Source organism: Lampris incognitus, chromosome 3, assembly GCF_029633865.1.
Source record: "Lampris incognitus isolate fLamInc1 chromosome 3, fLamInc1.hap2, whole genome shotgun sequence".
Taxonomy (NCBI): Eukaryota; Metazoa; Chordata; class Actinopteri; order Lampriformes; family Lampridae; genus Lampris; species Lampris incognitus.
Window position 1 is genome coordinate 76,185,716 of NC_079213.1, and position 14,162 is coordinate 76,199,877.

The 14,162-nt window shown below is 42.8% G+C and overlaps 2 protein-coding genes across 2 annotated transcripts in view; both read left to right on the forward strand.

The window, feature by feature from the left end:
- sap130a (Sin3A-associated protein a) overlaps window positions 1-11,799 on the forward strand; it is a 37,689-nt gene extending 25,890 nt beyond the window's left edge. Inside the window, exons 13-21 of the mRNA XM_056275858.1 lie at window positions 5,234-5,542; window positions 5,647-5,818; window positions 6,166-6,264; window positions 6,377-6,738; window positions 6,882-7,127; window positions 7,227-7,352; window positions 7,521-7,624; window positions 9,629-9,742; window positions 10,117-11,799. Coding sequence (XP_056131833.1) covers window positions 5,234-5,542; window positions 5,647-5,818; window positions 6,166-6,264; window positions 6,377-6,738; window positions 6,882-7,127; window positions 7,227-7,352; window positions 7,521-7,624; window positions 9,629-9,742; window positions 10,117-10,275 — 1,691 coding nt within the window. The 3' untranslated portion in view covers window positions 10,276-11,799. The remainder of the gene's footprint in view (window positions 1-5,233; window positions 5,543-5,646; window positions 5,819-6,165; window positions 6,265-6,376; window positions 6,739-6,881; window positions 7,128-7,226; window positions 7,353-7,520; window positions 7,625-9,628; window positions 9,743-10,116) is intronic.
- A 1,689-nt stretch (window positions 11,800-13,488) lies between these two features.
- LOC130110611 (unconventional myosin-VIIa) overlaps window positions 13,489-14,162 on the forward strand; it is a 39,567-nt gene continuing 38,893 nt past the window's right edge. The window contains exons 1-2 of the mRNA XM_056277769.1: window positions 13,489-13,518; window positions 14,086-14,123. Coding sequence (XP_056133744.1) covers window positions 14,106-14,123 — 18 coding nt within the window. The 5' untranslated portion in view covers window positions 13,489-13,518; window positions 14,086-14,105. The remainder of the gene's footprint in view (window positions 13,519-14,085; window positions 14,124-14,162) is intronic.

A 14,162-nucleotide genomic window follows, 5' to 3' on the forward strand; every position in this document is an offset into this window, starting at 1 on the left:
TGGGAGGCGGGGTGGGGGTACTGGCCTGCTAATCTCCCTGAAATGGAAATACTCTCTTGTTTCCATTCCACAATTTTCTCCGCCCACTTTTGAATTTCATGCTGTTACTGTCTCTTATCCAGTCAAACTCGCCATCGTAGTTGTGTACCACCCACCAGGCCCCCTTTGTGAGTTTCTGGAGGAGCTTGACACACTTGTCTCACACTTCCCTGTTGATGACTCTGCACTTATCCTTCTCGGTGACTTCAGCAACCACACTGACAAGCTAGATCCTCTTCTCTCTTTCCTCTCCTCCTTTGACCTTCACCTCACCCTCTCCTCCTACCCACAAGGCCGGCAACCAGCTGGATCTTATCTTTACTAGACACTGTCCTATTTCCAATCTTTCTGTTACTCCTCTCCGGCTCTCTGACCACTATTTCATGTCCTACTCTCTCTCCCTCTCTTCACCCCCCTCAGCCCCTTCCCCTACCCACATGGTTTCCACCCGTAGACACCTCCGCTCTCTCTCCGCCACTGATCTTTCTTCCTCTGTTACCTCTATCCTCCCTGCACCTGAATCTTTCTCTCTCCTACCCCCTGGCCCTGCTACTGATCTTCTTCTCTCTACCTTCTTCTCTTCTCAGGACAATCTCTGTCCCCTCATCTCCAGGCCTGCACGTCCAACTCCACCTGCCCCTCGGCTGACCGAATCAGTACGTACTGACAGACGGAGCCTGAGAGTGGCAGAGCGCAAATGGCAAATGGGGGAAAGGCAAACTCCCAGATGACCTTCTCAACTTCCAATCTCTTCTTTCAACTTTCTCCTCCTCCCTTTCTGCTGCTAAGGCTGCCTTCTATCGCTCTAAAATCCTATCCTCTGCCTCTAATCATAAGAAACTCTTTGAAACCTTCTCTACACTTCTTCATCCCCCACCTCCTCCTCCTACTTCCTCCCTTCTCCCTGATGACTTCGCTAACTTCTTTGAGAAGAAGGTAAACGACATCAGATCCTCCTTTACTCACCACCCGCTTAGTGCTGCTTGCACTATCCCACCCTTTGCACCCTCCCTCACCTCTCCACGTCCCACCCTATCCCACCTCGCTCCCCTCTCCCCCAATGAGGTTCTAAACCTCATCACATCCAGTCGCCCTACCACATGCTCCCTTGACCCGGTCCCCTCCCCTCTTCTTCAGTCTATAGCACCTGAACTCCTTCCCTATCAAACCCACCTCATCAACACCTCCCTCCAGGCAGAATGTTTTCCATCTGCCTTCCAGACTGCTAGAGTCACCCCCCTTCTCAAGAAACCATTACTTAACCCCTCTGACGTCAAAAACTACAGACCAGTTTCCCTTCTACCCTTTCTATCCAAAACTTTCGAACTTGCTGTCTTTAACCAACTTTCTTTGTACCTCCACCAGAACAACCTCCTGGACCCCAACCAGTCTGGGTTCAGGGTCGGTCACTCGACAGAGACGGCCCTCCTTGCAGTGACAGAATCGCTGCACTCTGCGAGAGCAAACTCTCTCTCCTCTGTTCTGATACTCCTGGACCTGTCAGCTGCGTTCGATACAGTGAACCACCAGATCCTCCTCTCTACCCTCGAGTGGCTGGGTGTCACAAGCTCTGCACTCTCAATGTTTGCAACCTACCTGACGGGTCGCTCCTACCAGGTGACATGGAGGGGATCTGTGTCAGAGCCTCGCAGACTGACTACAGGCGTTCCACAGGGTTCGGTTCTGGGTCCTCTCCTTTTCTCCATGTACACGACATCCCTGGGTTCTGTTATTCGCGCGCATGACTTCTCTCACCATTGTTATGCCGATGACACCCAGCTGATCTTGTCCTTTTCCTCCCTCTGACACACAAGTAGAGACACACATTGCTGCATGCTTGACTGACATCTCGGAGTGGATGGCGACACACCACCTGAAGCGCAATCTGGACAAGACAGAGCTGATGTTCCTCCCCGGGAAAGGTTGCCCGCACTGAGACCTGGCCGTCACCATTGACAACACCGTGGTGATGCCAACTCGGACTGTGAGGAATCTGGGTGTGATCCTGGACGACCAACTGTCGTTTGCTGAAAACGTTGCATCGGTTGCTCGCTCCTGCAGATTTCTCCTCTATAACATCAGGAGGATTCGCCCATTCCTCAACGACGAGACAGCACAGGTGCTCATCCAGGCTCTGGTAATTTCCCGACTGGACTACGGCAACTCCCTCCTTGCTGGCGCCCCGGCGTCAGCCATCAGACCTCTGGAGCTTGTTCAGAAAGCTGCAGCTCATCTGGTGTTCAACCAACCTAAATTCTCCCACACAACTCCCCTTCTCATGTCCTTACACTGGCTCCCAGTAGCTGCTTGCATCCAGTTTAAGACTCTGGTGCTAGCCTACAGGGCAGTGAAAGGAACAGCTCCTTCCTTTCTCCAGGCCATGGTCAAGCCCTACACCCCCGCCCGACCACTTCGCTCTGCTGCCTCAGGACGCCTGGTTGCCCCATCGCTCAGAGGCCCTTGCTGCCAATCAAACCGGTCACGGCGCTTTTCTGTCCTGGCCCCACAGTGGTGGAATGAACTCCCCACTGATGTCAGGACAGCGGAGTCGCTGCCCATCTTTCAGCTCATGTTGAAAACTCACCTCTTCAAGAACTACTACCCTGTTACTTGTTCTTAGCACTTATTGTATTCACTCATTTAAAAAAAAATTCAATCTTGCACTTTTACTTTAGCACTGGTTTTGCTCTTAGATGCTTGTTCAGATGCACTTATGACCTCTGATGGCTAGTAGTTCTCCTGATTTCCTACGTTAAATGCACTTATTGTCAGTTGCTTTGGATAAAAGCGTCGGCTAAATGACTGTAATGTAATGTGTTTTACCATCACTTCTCTCCTTGCATAGACACGGAAAGAAACCAGTTTAGAATGTTTTGAGAGAGGCCAGTCGACTTTAGTAGTATGAGGGGGCATGCCCCTAGCACAGGTTGACCTGTCTGTCACTGACAGACGTGGTGTCATTGGAGCTTCCATCGTTTGTCACGCCAAGGCGATTCCCAATGTGAAACACGTCACTGTTATCAAAGAACTGGGAATTATGTTAAGTAACCCAAAGATACGTATCTCTGCTCGTCTGCATAAATCAAAGGGAAAAAAAGCGATCTGCAGCGAGTATGCGCACTCTACTGGTAAGAATGGGGAACTACGTTGGAGTTAACACCATGTAGTTACAGACTCAACTGTCCCACAAATCACGGGGGTCACACTTGCACAGATTCAAGGAACCCTGTGCCAGGCGCAGCAAAGTAGCCCCAAAACATAATCATGCGTCCTCCATGTTTCACTGTAGGTATGGTGTTATTTTCTTTGAAAGCTTAACTTTTTTTTCATCTGTGAACATAGAGCTGATGTAACTTGCCAAAAAGCTCCAGTTTTGACTCCTCTGTTCAAAGGACATTCTCCCAGAAGTTGTCACTTGTCAATATGCATTTTAGCAAATTCCAGTTTGACTTTTCTTTCAAAAGTGGAGTCCTGGGTCTTCTTCCACGGAGCCCACTTTCACTCCTTCCATGGAGCCCACTTTCACTCAAAAACTGACGGATGGTGCAATCAGAAACTGATGTGCCTTCACCTTGGAGTTAAACTTGTATCTCTTTGGCAGTTATCCTTGGTTCTTACATGCTAGCCCACACATATTCTGATAACACCGAGGGCGGTCTGGTGGCAGCCTCGCCTAGCGTTGAATGTGTCTTCAGTGTCATTGTGTGGAGTGCAGGGAGGTGTGTCGAAGGTGTCTGGTTGGGAGAGCTAGCATTGGATCGCCTGAGGGAGCCTGGTCTGCTATGTCCGGTGGGCCCAAGGACCACGGCCCTGCCGGAGCTGCACCCGAAGAGAAAACACCAAGGGCGGTCTGACAGGATGCGGAAGTGGGGTAGACTAAGCTAACTGCTAGCCCATGCAGACTGGCAGTTCTGACAGTCATCCTGGCTGGCCTTCATTCTTTTGGACAGTGATTATTTTTTTTTGTTTTTTTTTTTTGTTTTGATATATGTGTTAGTTTGGATATATGTGTTTTTGTAGTTCTTGGATATGTGTTTTTGTCTGTATTGCACTGTTGGGGGAAACGATGTTTCATTTCATTTCATTTCATTTCATGTACATGAAATAAAATGAAAGTGTTCCTTATTCCTGATCCTTCTGTTCAATCTGTGGTCGATTTTCCTCTTGTGGCCGCACCCAGGCAAGTTGGCTACAGTTCCATGGAACTTGAACGTCTTAATGATATTTGCAACTGTTGTCATAGGAACATCAAGCTGCTTTGAGATGGTCTTGTAGCCTTTACCTTTACCATGCTTATCTATTATTTTCTTTCTCATGTCCTCAGACAACTCTCTCTTTTGCTTTCTCTGGTCCATGTTTGGTGTGGTGCACACAATCATACCAAACAGCACAGTGACTACTTTTCTACATTTAAATAGGCTGAATGACTGATTACAAGGTTAGAGATATCTGTGATACTAATTAAAGAAAGTAATTAGTTTGAAATATCACTATAATCCAATTTAGTATTTTTTCTAAGGGGTACCAACAAATGTGTCAGGCCATTTTAGGATATCTTTGTAGAATAAGCAATAATTAATCTCTTTTCACAGGTTCTAGGCTTTATTGTATGACATACCAAGTATACATGACAAAATAGCTTTTAATTTAATCACTTTTCAGGAGGAATGAAGCATTATTTCAATGAGCTATAAGGGTACCAACAAATTTGAGCACGTCTGTATATTCAGTGGCCCTGTGATGGACTGGCAGCCTGTCCAGGGTGTCTCCCCGCTTGCCGCCCAATGACTGCTGGGATGGGCTTCAGCATCCCCGCGACCCCGGTTGGGATAAGCGGCTTGGATAATGGATGGATAGATATTCAGTTGTCCTTTCTCATATGTAGCCAAAGTTTAGCTAATTAAATCAACCTTGAATAATCATATTCCTACCACAGAGCTTAAAGGTAGATACGAATAACCGGCTTTTGTATCTCACTTTGAATTCCCCTTTCATAATTCAATATTTCTAAAGCTTGTTGAACATGTGAAGGAAAACAAACAAATTAGTCCATAGGGGACAGCCTGTATATTAACATCAATGCTTCACTGGCATAGTATGACAAGTCTGACTTTTTCATCAAAACATTTCCATTGATATTTCCATCGACCATGTATGTACCTTAGTCAAAGAATATACTTTTTGTTTTGATTAGTTACTCCTCAAGCTCCAAGCTCAGCATTACCCACCCCAGCTGGAGTAGGAGTGGCCACTACTGTTCACCTAAACCCCATGCAACTGATGGCGGTTGACCGGATTGGTCTACAATCTGCACAAATCAGCACCCAGGGGATCCAGTCTGCACCAATTGCTGCGCAGGGCATCCAGCCCACACCGATAGGAGTGCAGGGTCTGCACACTTCTGCATCAATCACCACACAAGGAATACAGCAAGCACCAATAGTTACTCAGCAGCAGCAGCAGCAACAGCCACAGCAGCAGCCACAGCCCGAAGCAAAAGCTGGTAAACATAAAATGGGGTGTTTGTGTTAGTGTGAATGGCCCAGTGTTGATTAGTGCTCAGTCTGAATTGTGAGTTATTCATAATGTGAGTTTTGTTCTATTCAGGGGTTGTTTTGACTGATGGCTTTGTAGCTAGCCCCATCAGCAGCACATTTAGTACAACTCAGCCGGTAGCCACCATGGTGCAAGCACATGCCCAGGGAGGAGTAGGTGGAGCTCCCACCCTGGTTTCCTCCCCCAGACCCAGCATCCTCCGAAAGAAACCTACTAATGAAGGGTGAGTAAAACACTAGTTCTAGAACACACACACACACACACACACCTCTATATATATATATATATATATATATATATATATATATATATATATATATATACACACACACACACACACACAAACGAACAGATTGTCAAGCAATCAATCTTGTATTGTTAAGTAAAAATCATGTTTTTCTTGATGCTAATTTGATGAAAGTCAGTTTAAAGCAAACTTGGTCAGGCGTACCTATCTTTTCACTTCCTGATAATTTACTAAAAAATGTTTAAAGATACATTTTTTTTAAATAGGTTGGCCAAATATTGGCTTCAAGAGAATTATCTTGTCTCAATTTTGTGCTGTTTCAGTTGTGTGCGCAAGAACTTGATCCCTGCCCAGCCCAATGAGTCCAACAGTGGCCGAATTGAGAGTGGTGTGAGAGGAGCGGGCTCTCCCAGACCTGCAGGGTACACTTCTATAACATCCATCCTGTTACATTTATTTTTATATCCTGATGTTATTGATTAATTTATACGTTAATAGAAGTCTTTAACATTAACCTCTTGATCTCTCTCATAGTGTGAAACCCAAAGCGGAGGTCCACATGGCTATGGCCCCTCCTGTTATGGCGACAGTAGAGGCATTGCCCTCTCAAGGAGGCGAGCAGCAGGCTGTGTCCTCACCTGCCCAGCACCTCTCCCAAGCCATCCCCACCATGCTGGCGCCTCCCGGGCCTGTTCCGCCCTCCCAGCCATCGACAGTGCTCTCTGCTTTGCCGGCTGCCATGGCAGTCACCCCCCCTGTCGCTGCCTCGATGGCCAACACTGTGGCCTCCCCTACGCAGCCTGCAGCTAGTAGCACTGCAGCATGTGCTACCAGCTCTGCCTGTCCAGATGTGAAGATCAAACAGGAGGTGGAGCCAATGGATACCTCCCAGCCAGGTAAGGGATCACATTTTTCCTCTACCTACCTACCTTCCTTCTTTCACTCATCAGCGACGCGACTTGGCAGAATTCTCAAAGCTAAGGAATCAAGAAAGTTCAAAGGCAGCTGTGATTGACACATTTTTATCCCCTGCCGTCAGTTCCCAATGTGAACCTGCCATCAGCACCCGCTGGCAACACCCAGGCTTCCAGTGTGAACACCCCCACCTCAGGAGATCTGATCCCTGGGGCATCGCCTAGAAAGAAGCCTCGCAAGCAGCAGCACGTCATCTCCACAGAGGAGAGTGAGATGGTGGAGACCAACAGCACAGATGAGGAGAGGGCCACTAACAGGCCCCTCACAGGCAGGGCAGAGAGGCGCGAGTCACCCCCAAGAGAATACGTCGGTGTGTAATTTAATCATCACAATGAGGACAATCTTACTTTGAATAGGTATTTTGTAACAATATCACATGTTCACCATGCGACTTATTTTAAAATTTCAGATGAGGAAGGGGTGCGTTATGTCCCAGTCAGACCACGACCACCTGTTACCCTATTGCGCCACTACCGTAACCCCTGGAAGGCTGCCTATCATCACTTCCAGAGGTACAGTGACATCCGAGTAAAAGGTGAGTAGCTTTCTTTATGTGGACAAACGTGTTTATACACATTTCTCAAATGTCTTCCTGGTACTATTGACTTGTTTACATGTTTGTTTGTTTTTTTTTATTATTGTGCACATGTGGATTAGTAATGGTGACTTTCTGCCTGATAACAATGCTTTGCTGTGCCCACAGAGGAGAAGAAGGGTTCGCTGCAGGATATGGCCAATCAGAGAGGCGTGGCATGCAGAGCACAAGGCTGGAAAATTCACCTGTGTGCGGCACAGCTCAGGCAGCTGGTGAGTGCTGGCCGAGGCTTGTAAATATACACACACACACACACACACACTTGTTGCTGATTGGGGATTGCAAAGCACTTTAACACTAGAACGACCGCGATTTCACTCCTACTGAAAACGACCATGGGCCGTCAAAATGACGGCCGGTTTTTAAACTCTATATTCTGTCAAGATAAATACCCAATTGAGATAATAATGCATTGCAAATGTTAGTATGTCTGTTAAGAAACGACTGACACCAACATTAACATTTTAACAACTTCAATACTATTTTTCAAATAATTTAAAATGGCCGCTGTCCAATGCCTGTAAATACTGCAACGCCTCGGTGGTAGTCATGGTGCGTTTGAAACAGCTTCTGTAACCAGTGATGTTGGTAATAATCAAAAATCAAGTTTGGACTATTACTCTACACTGGAGAACACTAATCTGTTTCTTGGACAGAGCAGTGAACTTCACGAAGGAAATGATGCAACCAACACACGTTATAAATAGTGACATGATGCGCACGATCACACGCAAATTATGCGCCATCTTTTTGACTGCTCATGGCCGTTTTATGTAGATCTTATCATAACTTTTTGTGTGCAATTGATCTAAAACTAATTTTAATGCAAATACATACAATTTTAGGAGCACTCATGGAGCGGCAAGTATCTCTATGTCTGTGAATGTTCTCATTCATCCAGGTCATGGCTATCCAAAGGAGTTGAATCAAGTGCAACTGGACTTGGTATATATCCGTGAAGATGTTTCGCCTCTCATCCAAGAGGCTTCCTCAATAGCTCAATCGCTCCGATAACGACGGGCGTGGCCAAACATCAGTACACAAAAGAGCCACTCATATCTATGGCTCTGTTAGCGACGGGCGGGGGTAAACATCGGGACACTAAGAGCCACGCATATCAATAGCTCTGACAACGACTCCTAGAGGATAAATATCTGCGTTTCATCACCAGCCAGTCAGACTAGCTTGGTCTAGTCAGAAAGGCACAAACTGAGGAAGCCTCTTGGATGAGAGGCGAAACGTCTTCATGGATATATACCAAGTCCAGTTGCACTTGATTCAACTCCTTTGGATTTTTCCCACAAACTTATAAACTTTGAGAATCCAAAACCATCAAAATGACGGCCTTGGTCATTCTAGTGTTAAACTTAAGCCTTCTGTTGCTGGTTTGGCAGTTCAGAAAAATGATTTCAAAGATTGTCAAATTTGATTGAAATCGCATTTAACCTTTGACTGTAGTGATTGCGATGTTATTTCTTTTGTATTTTATCTTTTAGCTCTTATGTCCTATTCTTGTAATTTTAATATATAGCCCAATAATTATTTTATTGTACTTTGTTTTGCTTTTTTCTTTTTTATTGAAAGTTGACATTATCTTGAGGTGAAATAAAAGTTTAATGAATGTATGTACATCAATGTCAGAGGCCCACTCAAAATTAAGCAGAAGTTCACAGCAAGCCTAAATAGTTTTTGCTTTTTTTTTGATGAGGAGGACAGACCAGCTACAGAATTTGTGCTTACTTTGTGATTAAGGTTGTTATTTAAACTTGAGATTTAATTTGGGCACACATACTACACAAACAACATGATGCCTGGTGTGTTTAATCACTGGCTGCATCACACTTTCCGTCATCCTTCTCACTACATGTACGACGTCTGAGCCTTTACACTCAGTTGCCTTGACTGTAAACTGCCCATTTTCAAATGATCAGACAAACTCTTCATTTCACAGTTCCTACTTATCCTTGAAAGACCACAAATGAAATGAAAACGACATGGCTTTTTTAGAGTTATGCTAATCAATAATATTGACTGAACTGTCTAAGGTAATAGGAAATGAGAAATTTGAATTTGTGAGGATAGTTAAGCGACATAATGTTCAAGACTTATTGAAAGAGGTTATTTATATTTACACCTCTAGTGCCAAACCATGTGAATGAGGAAAAGAAGAAGAGGATGTTTTACACTGTGTATGATTGTTACTTTATCGTCCATAGTCAAGTTTAGAGCATGATGTGTACAGCCGACTATCCACCCTGCAAGAAGGTCTGATTCCAAAGAAGAGAGCAGGAGCAGATGATGACCTTCACCGAATCAATGAGCTTATACAGGTACTTGTTATAAAATCCTCAAAAAGTAAGTCTAGCTGATAAGAGATTTTTTTTTTTTTTTACAAAATAAATTTTTGTCCTTGTAAAGATTTCACGTGCATACCATATTTCCTTTCATACAAAGCACATGTTGCACCCAACATTTAACCTGTCAAGTCTAATATTATGCATTTGTAAAATTGCACCATCATATCAAAACAGGAGGTAAAAGGTGTGAAGTGCCTTTTAATAGTACACTGTCATTTTTTTTTTTTTTTGAGGTTATTCTGTGTTTTGCTAAGAGCTTAGTTTTACTGTAGTTTTTTTTGTAATCAGTGACAGAAACAAGCTAAAACTTCTGCAGTCTGAATGGTTCATTATTTGTTCACCCCCAGGGTAACATGCAACGCTGCAAGTTGGTGATGGACCAAGTGACTGAGGCCAGAGATACCATGATGAAAGTGCTGGACCACAAAGAGAAAGTTCTGAAGCTACTTAATAAGAATGGTGCTGTCAAGAAGTCCTCCAAACTGAAGCGCAAGGAACGGGCATAAAACTGGGGCATGCTCCTATGTCTACATCACCTCCGACCCCTTGGACAGGGAGAAAGAGCTGCTCAGAATTTGGTGCTATGATTTGCTGCGCACAATCGCAGGCCCTATCTGCCTGAGCGTGGACAGAGATAAGCGCTGGGACGGTTCAAGACCTCGCAAGCAGAAAATCCCATCAGGAGTAGGTTCTCATTCAAGATGCAACACTTGTCCTGAGTGTAGGGAATCATTGGTTGTTATACCGTTTTATTTTCTCTCCCCTATTTTTTTGTTTTTATATTTCTGAAGAGCCCAAGAGACCATTTGTAGTGACTTTTTTGTTTCTGCCTCTTCCGTCAAAAGAATGTGTTAGAAACAACGTATTATGTAGACCTATGTAATATTTGGCACTCTGCTTCATATGATGCTGTGGAGTGTCTTAATGGAGCAGTGTATCTCAGATACCTTTTGGCCTGTCCGTGAAAAAGAATTTCAGTTAAAGTGAAGGACCAGAGTGTTGTTTTACAGAGTAAATCCCCTAAAGGAATCCTATAGTAAAACTGTGTCTTGACCTTGTGCTTTTTTTCATCAGTCTGTGCCTTCATTTTCTTGGTGTACCTGAGATAGACAGGGAAGTGTAAGTGCCGTCCATGTGCTATCAATCAAAAGAGCCATCTTGAAAGAATTTATAGTGCAAAGGTAGAGTCAAAGATCAAGTTCACTGTTTTGTTTTTTTCTCAGTGCACCCTCCCTTATTTTTATTTTAAATCAGATTTGACCATCCAGTGTGGCCAAGCATTTAGCTATCAGACATATGTTTAGGTTTGAAATATATTCTACACAGAAATAGATTATGGAAAAGAACTCAGTGAACTGAGGAAAAAAGTAATACTATCAGAAAACCAAAAGTGGCACATTATACATAAAGATCTTAAAGGTATGTAGTGTCCTTTAGATGTTTATTTGATATGAGAACAAACTGTATATGCATAATGCAGGGTTACCTTTACATGTAAAACTGCTTTGAATCCTCCATCAAGATTAATGGATATCATGATCACAATGTACATTTACTTGGTTTCAAAAGGTACAGTGCTTGAAAGAGTATCAGTGTGTAATTAGAGTGGTGGAATGCATTTGTGTTAATGTAAAAACACTGTAAATGTACTATTTGGTTGTTTTTTTCCCATTGACTTGGTTCTTTTCAAGTTTTGTACTTAATGAAATATTTTGTGCTGTGTGACGTGGCACTTCACTTGTAGAGTGTAAAAGTAATTGCATTATGACGGTGATTACTTAACATGTGGCATCAAAGCCCAAGAGCATACAGGTTTTCATACCAACCAAGGACTGGGCCAGCGGATTTCACTAACTAAACCTTTAATTACAAAGGGAGTTACTCATTTGTTATGAAACCTTCAGAACTCTTGGGCCTTGAATGAACATGGTTGGGAACCATTGCATTACAAGATGAAGTGAGCCTGAGACATCCAGCTTATTGTACATTGTTTTTGTCTGTGTAATTATAGTAAAGCTACTTCAACAATACTGGCACTTCTAGTCTATTGTTTTCATGTCTGCTATATTTTGCAAATAGGGATCAAGGGTACCATATCACCATAGCCTCAAAATCTGAATGTTTAACAAGACTTTTCATTGTAGCCAGATCATTTAATTTTACAAATTTTACTCATCTTTGTCTTTTTCTCCCACAGATATAGAAACATCATTTTTGGAAAATGAGTTAAAAAATGGAACAACATTCTGCTGTCAGGGAAACCCTCTAAATCTAGGTAAAGAGACAACATGCTAGGATAGATGAGATAGCAAAATGAGCTACTTTACAGCATCACCCCACCCATGTTTTGATAGATGAGTGGGTAGGATTTGAGCTGTGATCCCGTAGAAGGAGAACATCAACAGAAATCAACCTATGGGATAGTGATTATTTGTCATGGACTAAGAAGTAGAGCAAAAGCCAACAGATCATGATAACCATATTTGTCCTGCTTTATATAGATTTGGCCTGACTTGACAATGTGTTTCATCAGTCTGTGATCTTGCAAGGATGCCCCGCATTTTGTGTCTTCTCTTTGCAGGAGAACTTAAGAGACCAGTGCACATTTGTCATTCTGTCTGCCCTCTGATAATGAATTCCTGCACTACGGTAAGTATCCACCTTGGATTTCTTGAGTCAACCTTTGATTTTTGTGGACAGGCTATTCCAACCCACTTCACTATCTTATTTACAATGTAATTACCCGTTAGCACGGCAGAAAGTCTTGACATTATTCTTCCAGTGACGTCACTGGCTAAGGATTAACTTACGGTGCATAAGTGATATTTCTCTTAGGCAGAACATTTTCACTTTGCACTTTTCTTGAAATGATCTATTTCTTGAAAGATACCAGGACACAGGAAAAATATGTCATTATTCAAAGATGCTGATTTCATATAAATTCTGATTAGGATTTGAAAATGGAATTAAATCAGGACAAAGTTTGACAGTGGGGAATAGGCTTTCTGTATGATAAAATAAAATAAAGTTGTGTTTATAGTAGATATGTCCGTGTTTTTTGGGGTTTTTTTTTTAATGAACGCAGTTAAAGAACTCCATACTGCAGCATTGTCTTGGGTTAGAAATCAATGTGGAAAACAAAAAAAAACAAAACACATTTTGGCATTTGCCAGAGAAGACTTAATATAATATGGATAGGCAAAAAAATAGGCCATATGTTTTATTCAGTATAATTTTTATACTCTAGTTCTGCATTTTGTCCACATTGTTGTCAGCGAGTGACACATTTAGCATTGTCTCAGATTAGAACTCAACATAAAAATCTTAATTTGGTAAGTGCTAGAGTATACTTCAATGCAAAAATTGAAGATGCATTAATCATCCTTAATTTGTGTTTTTTCAGATTTGTGTAGTTTCTGTATCTAAATCCATCAGTCGAAGCATTTAATAGATTCACATGAAATTCCATGAAGCTGAACATCAAACCGACTCAGGACATGGACTTCCACTCTGCGTCACAGTGCACACACACATTTGTAGCTCTCTGCTTTTTAACCCTCAAGTCCTCTTGAGTCGAATTGCCCTGGGTGGCTTCCCCTCAGTAAGAGCAAAGTCAAAGGGCCATAAAGGGGTGTAGTGTTGGCAAAGCTCTTTACTTCCTGGTCTACGCTTCTCCAAGCAAGAGGGCACATAGTGGCTGGGGCTTACACAACGACGAGGGACCATCTGATAAAAACAAACCATTGTAGGTAAGGGTCGACATGAAGAACATGAAATAGTGTCTTCAACACAATTAGTATGTATCGCAATTAATTTTCATCACTATTCTGTCTCTCTCAACTATTCAAGTTGTTTTCAACAAGGTGACTCGAATCAGTCTGTTTCAATAGTGTGATGGCATACAGTGGAAGAATCCTGTATCCTGAGGTATAAATGTTAAGTAACGAGGAAATCTGAGTCTCTTGTGATTTCAGGTTAACTGCATCAGGAGCAAAAACATGGAAATATAACTCAGACATTTTACATTACTTTTTTTCTTTTACATTACCTCATTACATTTTCGATTTGTAGTTTGAGATGTTGAACATGTGGAACGGTTTCCTTTCAAATTTGCTGTGTTTCTGTCTTTGTTACTGGAAATGTCAAGAATTCTGAGTACATCCTATACCCTAAACTAAACTGGGGTGTATTGAATGTGTACAGTAATATTAGCTTTGCCAGTAGGTGTTCTCCCTTGTGCCATTGAACCATTGTGGAGGTTTGATAAAACAATGTGCTGATTAAGAGCATACATAGTTTTGTCACTGTCTTTACAGATTGGATACAACTTTCCATCATGTTAGATTTGAGGAAGGTAAGAGTAACGTGCTATTTCTGCAAAACAGATGAAATT